This window comes from Cryptomeria japonica, chromosome 8 (genome assembly GCF_030272615.1).
Source record: "Cryptomeria japonica chromosome 8, Sugi_1.0, whole genome shotgun sequence".
NCBI classification, from domain to species: Eukaryota; Viridiplantae; Streptophyta; class Pinopsida; order Cupressales; family Cupressaceae; genus Cryptomeria; species Cryptomeria japonica.
Window position 1 is genome coordinate 281865764 of NC_081412.1, and position 12654 is coordinate 281878417.

Below are 12654 nucleotides of genomic sequence, written 5' to 3' on the forward strand. Positions count from 1 at the left end.
ATGAAACATTGGATTAGGGAAATTAACGAAATAAACAGTTAAATAAAAACTCCCCAATGTCGTCTCATTGCTCCCTATTCCCAAGGATCTCACATTTTTGTGACAGTGGCTCTCAGTTGCATGTGCAAGATGACTACTTGAGAAATGGGCTTTGATGCAATGCAATGACATGGTGAAATGTGAGGCATGAGATTCCTACACTAATATGATAACTAAACTAATAATGTAACACAAGCCATGATAACAATGCAAAAAGATATGATACTAATTCCATGAAATGATGCTATACTAATGCAAATGATGCTAAAAATGCTGAATGCCAAGATTGTGAATGAATACTAAAAGTGCTAAGGGTCCTCTCATAGCCAAGAGAGAGGGTATTTATAAGATTTCCAAGATCAGGGGTGAGGTGGTAAGAATCAATGGTGTAGATTCAATCAGGAGAAATCAACGATTCAGATTGAAGAAGTTAGAAGAGGTTGAGAAGAGGTACACTTGTCATCCTTGAGGGGACAAGTGGCAAAGAATACCCAACCATATGCCAACAAAGGGGGCAAGTGGCATGGAAATGAGAGAGAAGTGGCACATGTGCCACGTGTCTCCAAGAGAGGACATACACTCAAGAAAATGGTCAGGATAAGGAGGTTGGAGGAGGTAGGGTTTGTTAAACCCTTAGTTGGATTGGGTGGGTTAGGTTAGCATGTGGTTAGGTTAGGTGGTTAGGATTAGAAGCCATGTGCTCAAATTAGAAGTTTAAATTCAAATTTAATGAAAGGGGATAATTAAATACACAAATTAATTAATTCACATATTTAACTAGGAAAATAGAGGAAAATGGATTAAAGGGGGGAGAATAATAATTAATGAACTATATAAACAAATTAGTGAATTTATTTATACAGTAGAAGAATAAAAGACAAATTAATTAAATATTTTCGTATCTAATTAATTTTTCTCCATACCGATTTTTAGTGTATACAATAATTGCTCTTGACTGATGCAAATGATTTCTATCATTGAATTTGATTGAGATTTTGTCACAATTTTTTTTGCATATTTTTGTAATTTATTGCAAGTTTTTGCAATTGATTTACAAATTTTTACAATTGATACTTAAAAAGACACAAGTTATTATAAAATGATGTTATTGATTCCCAAAATGATACATTTGATTCTAAAATAACGTGTTTGATTAAATAATATCATAGATGATTCTTTAAATGGTGGAATTGATGCTTAAAGTGACACGATTAATAAAATGGTGAATTTGATGAGATAAATAGATAGTTTTACGAAATTGGCTATAACTTTTGCATAACATATCAATTTTTTGAAATTCAAAATGTATTGGAAAGATGGTTTGATGCTCTACATTGTGGTCTAATTAATTTTTCCAGATATTTCATAAAAAAAGTTGACAAATTCATTCAAATTCACCTATTCTTTTCAAAGCTTCAGTTGCTCATAGCTTCTTCATACAAAATCATTTTTTTTCGTGATTTTTTTCCAAATATATGAGAAAATTATGAGGAATCCACTTGTGGCATGCTTTATGTGAATTGGATATTACCTTATTTTGGGCTAATATTGTAGCCTCTTGGCAACTAACCTAATATGAATATCTTATGATTGTTGGGAGAATACCATGAATTTGAAACTATCGATGAATTTGTCACAAGATTTATGTGTCATTTATTTCTAAAATAGCTCACCTTTTAATTTCATCAAGGAGAAAGGACTCGTTTTCCATGTTTGGTGTATTCATTAATGTTTATGCTCTCCCCTTGCACCTAGTGTGAGCCTGGGCGATAAAGAATATTGTGAATACACATATTTGTTATCTTTTTACCTAATGGTACTATATACATATGTTCCCCCTTGCACCTAGTGCAAACCGAGGTGATGAAAATACCTCTCTCTCTCTCTCTCTCTCCCACTTGTCTCTATCTGTCACTATCTCTCCCTCCCTATCCCTTATCTATATCTCTATCTCTACCTCTGTCTTCCTTTCTCTTCCCATTTCTCTCTCTCTCTCTCTCTCTCTCTCTCTCTCTCTCTCTCTCTCTCTCTCTCTCTCTCTCTCTCTCTCTCTCTCTCTCTCTCTCTCTTCATATATCTTTATCTCTCACTCTTTATTTCTCCCTCTCTTATTCCCTTTATTTATCTATCCCTCTATCCATCTTTATTTATATCTACTTCTCTTTGTTTGCATTTCTCCCTATCTATCTCCATGTCTCTCTTCTTCTCTTTGGGCCTCTCTTGATATCTCCTTATATCTCCATTTCTCCATCACTCTAACTCACCATCTATATTTCTCTCTCTATCTCCCCCCCTTCCTATTCCTCTCTATCTCTCCCATTTATATTCTTTTTTTTAATATATCTTTAGGCATGCTTCACTCTCCCCCCCCTCTCTCCTATACATCTATCTCTGTATCTATCCATCTCTTTTTATCCATATATAGCTCCCTCTTTCTCCCTCTCTCTATACATCACTTCTTATCTCTATTTTTCATTTTTCATATCTCCCTCTCCGTCTCTCTCTATCTCTCTATGTATTTATCTCTCCCATCTTTATATATCCCTCTCTCCTCTCTCTCTATATCTCTCTCCCTCTCCTCTTTGTATCCCTCTCATTTTCCACCTTCATCTCCACATCTATCTCTATCTTCCTTTCTATCTCTATCTCCTTATTCCCCCTTCTCTCTCTCTCCCCCCTCTCTCTCCCTCTTTCTATCTCTCCCTCTTTCTCGATTGCAATATAACATGGGCTTATGGACTGTGGAGTTTGATTATGCTCTTGATTCAGAGGTTTTGTTTCATTCATGTTTCAATCCTTTTAAGTGGATGCAAAGTTGATTTGAAGCTATCACTTCTCCACTGATGCTTGCTTGTAGATGGTTCAATTGCTAAGTGAAAAATTCTATTGAACAATTCATGCACTCAAGCCAAAAGATTATATAACATCAATGAGATGAAGTGAAAGATTAATATACTTTGACAATTCCATCCATCACTAAGAATCATTTATTTAAAACACTAAATCATTTTTAGACAATTCCATAATGTAATGAATGCCCCACGCTTTCACATAAGACATTAATTGAACCAACATTAGATGATTTTTTATTTTTTTTGCATTGTAAGTGACATTCACATGTTGTATTACACAACAATGTGCACAGAAGGTGTCATGACAAGCACATCGACACACAAGATGACAATAACAATTTATCAAACATGGTAAACAAAGCAAAAGACTTCACTAATCATGTGATAGGTCATTGTTACTTTTATTGCACAAACAACATCATTTTCTAATTGACCTACCAATTTACCTCTTGTACTACGCAAATATATTCAACTAATATACCAAACAATTTCCTAATTGACCTTCCACACCTCTTTGACTATCTATCGCACATCAAAATACGGTTGCTAAAAATAAACTATATGATAATCAAATTAAAAAAATAACTTACATACAAATTAAAACCATCTTACACTATTTAATACATTAAAGACAACTAAATCAGAGTAACCCAAAACACAAGGGTAAAGCACTTTCCACGATTAGACTAAAACAAAACCAAATGATCTCTAAATGGAGCAATATGGGCATTGAGAGTGGCTCTACGAGGGGGATTGCCGAATTCATATAAAAAGGCTTTAAATTTGTATTACACGGACAAGATTGTCAACTCAACTCATACATCTTGGGTTTTGTTCTCGCCCTTCAACTTTTCTTTATCAGTCTTTGCAATTTTGTTGTCACACTGGGAAGAATACCAGTCGTTTACAGAACTCGCTTGAGCACATCTTGGTGGCGAAGATGAAGATAACCATTAAGACTTTGAAGGGAAACATCTTCAGCATCGACGTACAGCCCGCCGATACTGTGAGTTGTCTTTTTGCGCTTTGTTTTGAAGTTAAATTAAAACCCTCAGTTTGATTACCAGACTTTCTAGTCTTTCTCCCCAAGCGTGCTATAGTATAGTTAGTTAGCGTAATACGTACCGGATTTGTTGCTATCTTGTAAATTTCAATTGTGACGTAGGGTTTTCTAGGGTTTCTGTATTCCTCGAGTTGGGGTTTTGAATAACCGTTATGTAAGTGTCAACATTTGCCAGGTAGGAATGTTCAATTAATGTCCTCGCTTAATATTTGCACCACTTTTTAGTTTACTCTGGAATTCAAACTCGAGGAGTTTTGGTTTATTAGTCTTTGTTCTTTTTGAATGTGCGTCTGATTGAGTACGTTTTTAGGATCCCGAATGATAGGGATAGCGTAACCAGAAATCCTTCAAGTTATCAAGATTTCTTAGTTCTCTTTTGCAAATAAAAACACCGCGAACAAGGGTCGAGGATACGAAATTAGCATGATGTGATGCATGCTTATTTAATTTCGATTCCCTACCAAGAGAAGAAGAAGAGAAAGAAGAAATTGGTTGTGAACATATCTACAACAATTTTGTAGAGTTGAGTACATATACTGAAAATATGCTGTTTATATAGTCGTCTATCCAGAGTAATTAGTGATAGGGCTTTTTTGGAAGAATTATATCGGTGAATGCTGGGGTCTTGAGATTTTGAAGGTATTTCATATCGACATAATTTCAACCACATAAATTGCATTGCTTTTGGCACTTAAGATGGCATTTAATTTTTGTGTAGTAGTTACTTTTGCTGTGGTCAATGATCCAGGCTGTCCGCAACTTTATGTGACGAGTTCTGATAATGTCTGGCATCAGATTTGGAAATGCCTATATCATTAATCATCATGGATGCATAGTTGTTTTAATTGTTTTAATGGTAACTCTTGTTTGCGTGGTGGTGGCTAGAAATCGTGCCAGGAACATTGGCTGTTGACCAAGTCTTATAGTTGAGATTATAAGGGTTTTTTTTTAAATTTCAGAATCTGATTATATTTCTGCACAGAGAGATTTTTGGCCCACTTACATACAGATTGGCAATTAGATACCTGCAAATGCCCTTAATTTGACTAATTGTAAGCAGTAAGTACTGATATGGTTTTCTTTGATAACAAAATTGTTAACAAAATGAAAATAAATTTTCCTTAATGTCAATCAATTAGATGTTGTTTTTTTGTGCTCATGTGCATGGCATCAAATATGAAAACAGTCAAATAGAAACTATATCTCTTTGTGTTCTTTGTTGTCAAGACTCAAACCTATTTGGGTGTAGATGTCTTTTCCATAGATGAATGTTTGAGGCTCCTTCATCTAAATGTTTCAATTGGTTCTCCTTGGATCTTAAGAAATTTCTTATGCCCCTCATACTCCATGTTCATTCAGCAATTTACTATTTTTGGATTCTGAATGGTCCCGATTTAAAGCTATAATAGTTTTTTCTTTATAATCTTATACTTGTCTTATATCATCATCCTTGATGGCCAAATCTACATTCAGGGGAGGGTGATGGTGATCAGTTGGCCATGATTGCATATAGAGACACCTTAACAATCGAACAGATAAAATTGAGAAACCAAACTGGAAGATGGGTGAGGATGTAATCATGGTAGAAAAATGGTGGAACCACCTTTTAGCAAAAATTGTCAAATGTGCGATTATAAAGTGTTTGAAATGAATAAAAACTACGTTTCCTGACTGCTGCAATATGTTTCATGTCAATAAAACAATAAAATTGAGTGCCTAGTGGAAGTCATTTGCAATCTGACCACATTATTCCTAATGAATCTGGTTGTTGAAGTTGGCAATTTTGTCAAAAGATTTAATGAGAGATGGTTTATCTTTGTGTTTGGTTGATGAAGAACAACTGTCAATTGTTCTATAAGAAAGTACTCAATTTCCTCAAGGAAAAACTTTTCAACTCCTTTGTCAGAATCAATGTCAATTGTTTTATAAGAAAGTATTCAATTTCCTGAAGGAAAAACTTTGATTGGTAGAAGTTTATTCTTTTGGCTTTGATCTTGTTTATCTTTCCATTGTTGTTGATTAGGCTAGTGTTTTATGTAAGGAAATTGTATATTGATCATATTTCCTGCGAAAAAAGTTAGATAGTCCAAAAAGAAAATAATTTTTAGATAAGTTGTCCAAAAAGAAAATAACTATGTTACTGGGTTTGCTGCAAGAGGCTGCTGTACCCAGCCTAATGGGTCCAGGTTCTGATTCCCTGGGGGGTGCCTGCCTTGGGCACAGCCTGGACTAGCGGCAGGAACCCTGAATGTTTTATAAAAAATGTCATCAATAAAATATTTTTGTATTTAAAAAATGGGTTTATAAGAAAAAATACTCTGGCATTTATGTTTGGCTGCTGCTGGTAGGATTTCTGGGTTTGGCCATAGCAGCATGTAGGCAGTTTGATGCTTTGTGCTGGTCCTCTTCTAATTACATTTTAAAAAGGTTTTTTACATAATATTCCTGTGCACATTGAGGTTGATGGGCATATACATGTCTATCATGATTTCGGTTAGCGTTCTGTCTATATTATTATCTGGGTCGGCATATCCTTTATTATTTTTATATATCATTACTAATTATATTTATTATATTTCATTAGAATTATATCTAGGTGGATATGCTTTTAATAAAGATTAAACCGTTAATATAATATACTTATTTATTTTAAACATATTAATTATTATACATTTGTATTAATATATTATATTTATGTCATGACATAACTTTATAAATACAATCATATATATTAACAAATTAATATAATTTTAATATTATATATATTGAATTTTTCAGCCACACTCAACTGTACTGAAAATGGAAATTTTTTCCATTGTTCCAGTGAACCCTAACTCCAAACTTGTACCTGAACCGTCAACATGGGTCAATAACTAATTTGATTAAGTGGTTGAGGTTTGTAATTTATTTGGTTTAAGCAGGCTATGATATAGTGGGAATCAGTTTCGGCAATAGTCGGAGAATGATGAGCAACCTTAGGTTTGGAAGGATGCTTTTTTAGTGTATGTGCTTGAGTATTGTTTTGAAATGTCTGTTTGTACCTTCTGCTGTTAATCTTCCTCTTAAATTGTTGGGCAATTATTGGCTGCCAAGAGGATTTTGGAATTCTAACTAGAATTTAAATCAGGAAAGTAAAGATGCTGACAACTTTGCAAAAGTGAGGAAAAAATCTTTTTGTACTCTCAGCAGTTATTCCATTATTTGGCAGTTCTACTTTAAAGACTTTTACATTGTGAGAATTGTTGGCACCATCTTTAAGACATTCGGGAAATCATTGAATAGTGTAAAATGCAATTTTTTAAATAATTATATAGATAGTTATGCTTGGTAATATTATATTTGTTGTAAGGTAGGATTTCACATGCCTTTATAAGTAAGCCTCTTGTTCACTTGTGAGCATGAGTTGATTAGAGTATTGATCTATTCTTTTTAGTGATTTTGAGGAGAGCTAGGAGGTGAGAGTGTGAAGATTGACTTGCCCCTTTCTCAATGTAAAGAGGCCATGTTTATGTATTTTGCAGTTGTGATATATTAATGGAAGCTTCCAAGTATTGTGTGATATCTTCTTGTGTACCTGGTTTGCATGTTTATTTATGTGATCTTTATGGTAGGACAAGCAATTGGTTTTTGTATCTTTGTGCACAACTAATGCTTGCCAATGAAGTCTGAGTTCACATAGAAGAAAATTGACCCAAGCTTTTTTCTTTTGATAATTGTTAGGTTAAACATGAGATGGAGCTTGTAGGGAACTTTGGCTGGGCTTAGGTCATATGCCAAGGTCCATTATGGCAACACATAGGGTTGCACATAGGTCCATGAAATGCAATAAATGCAAACCCTACCTCAAGGTGTTCCAATGAATACTACAAGGAGCCCTGCTTGTGGGAATGGAACCTCGATATGTGGTGATAAACTCATCATTAGCCATTGTTCATTCCAAACCCAAGGACTAAATTCTTCATTTTGTTCATTGATTTCACAAAGTGATTACGTTGAGAGGTGTAACAATGGTGGCAGAAAGGATGGAGTTTAATGGTGTGAGTGTGTTAAAAACAATTAAAGAGCTGTCATAATGAAAAAATCTAAAACTATAAAATAGCTTTTAAGCAAATAAATTTTTAGTAAATAAATACAAACAAAATAATCCTTAAACAGTTCTAAACTAAACTAAAATAAAACAACTCTAGTAAATACAAATAAAATAATTCTTAACTAGTTCTAAAGTAAAATAAGTTTTCTCTTAAATAAACAAAATACTGTAAAATAACTCTTTTAAGTAAATAAAATAGCTCTTCAATTAAAAATAAACCAAACTAAATAGCTCTTAATAAGTAAATAAAATAACTCTTTAGTAAATATATTTTTTCAAATAAAACTAAATTAAACAATGTAAATAATATAAAATAGTGTTTAAATAGTTAAAGTACATATATAAATATGATGACTCGAAATTGATATCTCTTGGCATTTTTTAGATAGTTTTATTTAAAATATCTATAATAGTTATTGTTCATGATAATATATGCTACACCATAGGATTAGATGTTTGGTGTTTGAAGGGTAGCCTACAATTTGTCTTTACTGTTAAGCCTTTCTACAACGTCTTCTGATTTTTAAAAAACTCAATAATGACTAAAAATGATACTTGCGGGTTCATTTCTGTTGAGAGATACTAAAAGAAGAAATTGTACAGTTAATGCACTCATCCTAGAGCCATAAAAAAATGCCACTAAAAGTGATGTGCTGGTTATTGTTACGTGATAATTTGGTCCTAGACAAACAAAAATATAAATTAAAAAATAATTTATCTGGAGTGACATGCACGGATCATGAAAGCTGCTAACTATGCATGCTATGTTATTGTTGAATGATGTATTTTACACTAAAAAAATAATTATGTTCCTGAAACAAACACAAAGAAAGGGGAAAACAAAAGAACTATATTCTGAAGATTATTCTCGCCTAGAGGTTTTTATAAAAATCTGTATCTGATAAATAGTGAATGGCAAGATGTTTGAATGATGACTTCTGTATTGACCATCACCCAAATTGTGAATAACGGAGAAAATAGCCCATCTAGTCTGCCTGCAGAAGTGTAGCTTGTGCATCACTCTGAGTACTTTAGTACACATGAGTACAAGGTGTTTAAATAATATGCTAGTTTCAATTTGCAATACTATGTTTGCTCACCATTTAAATCAATTTCCATCATATTTTTCCTTTTCTTCTCTTCTTGAAATCTATAGACCATGTTTAGAGTTCTACAGAAAACTGAGTCTTTTTTGTTGGTACGTTGTTTTTCTTCTTATGTTGGTGTTTATATTGTGTTTATTTCTTTGCTCTGATGATTTTGGTATCAGTACACAGTTTCTGCAATAATTAATATTTAAGCCTCAAAATCTCGAGTATACTTCTCTTTTTATATATTACAAACAATAACTGTCGATTTCAAGTGTATATTCTCTTCTCAGCAACTGAGCTATTCTTTGACAGGTTATTGCTGTTAAGAAACGCATAGAGGAAACTCAAGGTAAAGATGCCTATCCATGCGTACAACAACTATTGATACATCAGGGTAAAGTGTTGAAAGATGATACAACAATTGAGGAGAACAAGATTACAGAAAATGGTTTCCTTGTTGTTATGCTAACTAAGGTATTGATGTATTACTTTTTGGAAAGTTAAATCTTTTTTGAATAATGCTAATAATTTCATCTGTCATTGTTTAAATTGTAGATAGTAATTAGGAATTTACATTTATCATTTGGATTCAATTCATGGCAAACCATATAAATTTCTAGGTTTCAATTATATTTGGTTATTAAGAATAAGGAATATTGATGCATTGTATGTTATGTTTCAATCTTGAGCAAACCATATTAATGTAGTTATTATCGTATGTAATGTTGCAATCTCTACCAAACCATATAAATGTATTTTTTAAGAATAAGGAATGTTTAAGCATTGAATCCATAGCAAACCATACAAATATCCAGGTTTTGGTGAATATGGATTGTGTAATTGCATTTAGGCTAATATCCGTTGAAGGGGTATTTGGATGCTAAAATGGATTTTTGTTTGGTAAGAAAATCTCTATGATTTGATTTGTCAAACAATGAAATAAAATGTAAGATTTTACTTCTTATTTGCCAACAATTAGACAATAGAATATTTGGCATTAAGAAGAACTAGAAACGTGACTGGTGTGAACAAGTATTTGGTCAGAAATAAGTAAGTGGCATGCCAAAATACCAGAGGCGAAGGGAACTCAACACTGATCACAAGGTAATGTGATTTAGATTCTCAATAATATGGGCTTGTCTGCCAGGATCTATTAGATTTTGATTAGCTTCTCTTCGGGATAGGTTTAGTTTTCCTCACTTTAATTTTAGTGGGATATTTCATAGTTAAAAATTAGTTAAATCTGCAGAGATTTGTTACCATGATCACTGAGATTGTATTAATCTGTATAAAATTAGCTTCCTTCTGCTTCCTCCTTTGCTTTCAAATAAGGAGGCAACAAATTTCTAGGATTATTGTTTCTTAGAATGTTCTGATTACTCTCTTCCTTATCAGTATGTTTGAAAGAGAGTTTTTGGCTATACTCATTTTTACCTTGTCATTCGGAGGTCTCAACTCTTGGTTTTAAGAGGATGTCCTACCACCGAGCTGGAAACTATTTTTTTGGGGGTTGATATCATCCCATAAGATATGGCGACTGAACAGATTGAAGGCTGTGGGTCTGAGCAGAAGGCTTGGGCTTCTTGACAGGTTAGTCCATTTTACTGATATTGCTTAGGGTTGACTTACTCTTACCCTTTCACAGAAATTCACAGAAAGTGGAGAAGGCTTGGGCTTCTTGACAGGTTAGTCTATTTCATTGATATCCCTTAAAGTTGACCTACTCCTACTCTTTGTCACAGAAAGTGGAAGGTATCCACTTTGTTTGTTCTTATTTGTGGTATTCACACAGGTCTCAGTCCTTGGGAGATCTGTTATAGGAATGCCTGAAACATCAGGAAGTTCAAAAACTGGCTTGGAACTCATGCATTTTTGGGTTATTTTTGGGAACAGCACAGTTTTTTCAAAATATAGTCCGACGCATGCTGTCGAAGAAAAAATAAACAAAAAACTACCCCTAAATTAACTCTTCTCTAACCCAAGTTATAGATTTAGAGGATTCTAGTTGACCTAACCTTTTTGACTCGAATGCCGCGTCAGAAACTCCTGCTAATGAGACTATGGCTCTGGACCGGAAGTAATAATCTCGATCAATATGTCCCCCTATCCCCTACCCCCCTATCCCCTATATTGAAAGGGAAAGGGGAAGGGGTAAGGACCATGGTAGCTCTATCTCCCAGGGTGGGAGGGAACTCTAGTTGGGTGGCTTCTACTATCGTATAATGGGAAAATTTGAATTTGGTGAATTAAATAATAGAAGTAAAATTCAGCGAATAAAAACCCCAAAAATCTTTGCCAAATGCAGAATAGAAATATGTTCACTACCGTTTGGGTTTCATTGCTTTCTTTCTGATTGACTGTTGTGAAGGTTTTCTGTAATTCGTGTATCTAGGTCTGTCGTTTGCTTCCTTACAACATATGCATCATATAATATCTACATTTATTGCAGTATGCATGAAAATAATATAGATATAAAGAAGAAAACAAATTATGATTTCATAAATGAAAGAAAAATCAGAAACCTGGAGAATTGACAGAAATCATTGCTGGGAATACAAATCTTCACAACTTTGATAACAACTAAAGAAATGCAACTGTCGCCCTTTAAAAATCTAGGGTTTTTTATGAAATAGTGTTCTACATTTTTAGTTTTGATTTAAAATTATTAATATTTATAGTTTTAGATTTCTTGTATCTAACTTTATTTATTTTGATTAGTAAAATTTGTTATTTGGTGTCCTTAGGCTTAGATGCCATGACCAAGGGCTATCTCCACTGTCAAATTCACTAGGGTGCTTGACAGGTCCATTGGGGTATGCCACATCCAGAACTGCATGTGGTAGTGGATGTGCTAGTTTACCAAAAACATTTAACATTTTAATGTTTAGTAGTTAACATGTCTTTAGTGATTTGAACATGGGTTTTAGCTATGTTACTGGGTTCAGCAGGAACCCCTGTTGCACCCGAACTGGTTTAGGCTGCTGATCCTGGTCACAGTTCAGGTCTGGCCTTGGGTCTGACGTTTAGTCCAGGTACATACCTGGGCTGTTTTCTAGGCAAATCTGGGAAGGAGCTAGGTGAGAAAAAGATTTAAAAATAATGATTAAAACAAAAATAAAAAAACCCAATCCTAAAAGTGTGCTTTTTGAAGAATTTGGAATTTTTAACAGCAGTGAATTTTTGAAAATGGCACAGGCCAGGAATGTCCTTGGGGCCTTACAGGCCTTCACTTGAGCTTTTATGCAAGTAGTGACGTTGATGCAAAAAGCAGTAAAAGAAGCTAGTTGATTAGTCACAAGGTACTAAGCTTTTGTATGAAGAGGTGTTAATTTGCCTGCAAAGTGCGCATTTGAATTTGTTGTTCCAGAACCTTGTGTGGCTGTAAAGAAGCAACCCTGTTTGCTAACCATTTTTTTTTCAGACTGAGTAGTTGGGTTTCATAGTTTAATTATCATGTTGTATTGTATCACCATACATTTAAATATTGAACAAAATATGCAGCACTTGAGTTTATTGAAA

The 12654-nt window shown here is 33.8% G+C and overlaps 1 protein-coding gene across 4 annotated transcripts in view; it reads left to right on the forward strand.

Moving 5' to 3' along the window:
• Positions 1-3603: 3603 nt before the first annotated feature.
• Positions 3604-12654, forward strand: part of LOC131035859 (ubiquitin receptor RAD23b) — a 64856-nt gene continuing 55805 nt past the window's right edge. For 2 of the 4 annotated variants that reach the window (XM_057967603.2, XM_057967602.2), the window contains exons 1-2: positions 3606-3897; positions 9448-9609. In XM_057967603.2, coding sequence (XP_057823586.1) covers positions 3832-3897; positions 9448-9609 — 228 coding nt within the window. In that variant the 5' untranslated portion in view covers positions 3606-3831. Of the gene's footprint in view, positions 3898-9447; positions 9610-12654 lie in introns of all 4 variants that reach the window. The other 2 variants (XM_057967604.2, XM_057967601.2) reach the window with 2 other exon arrangements.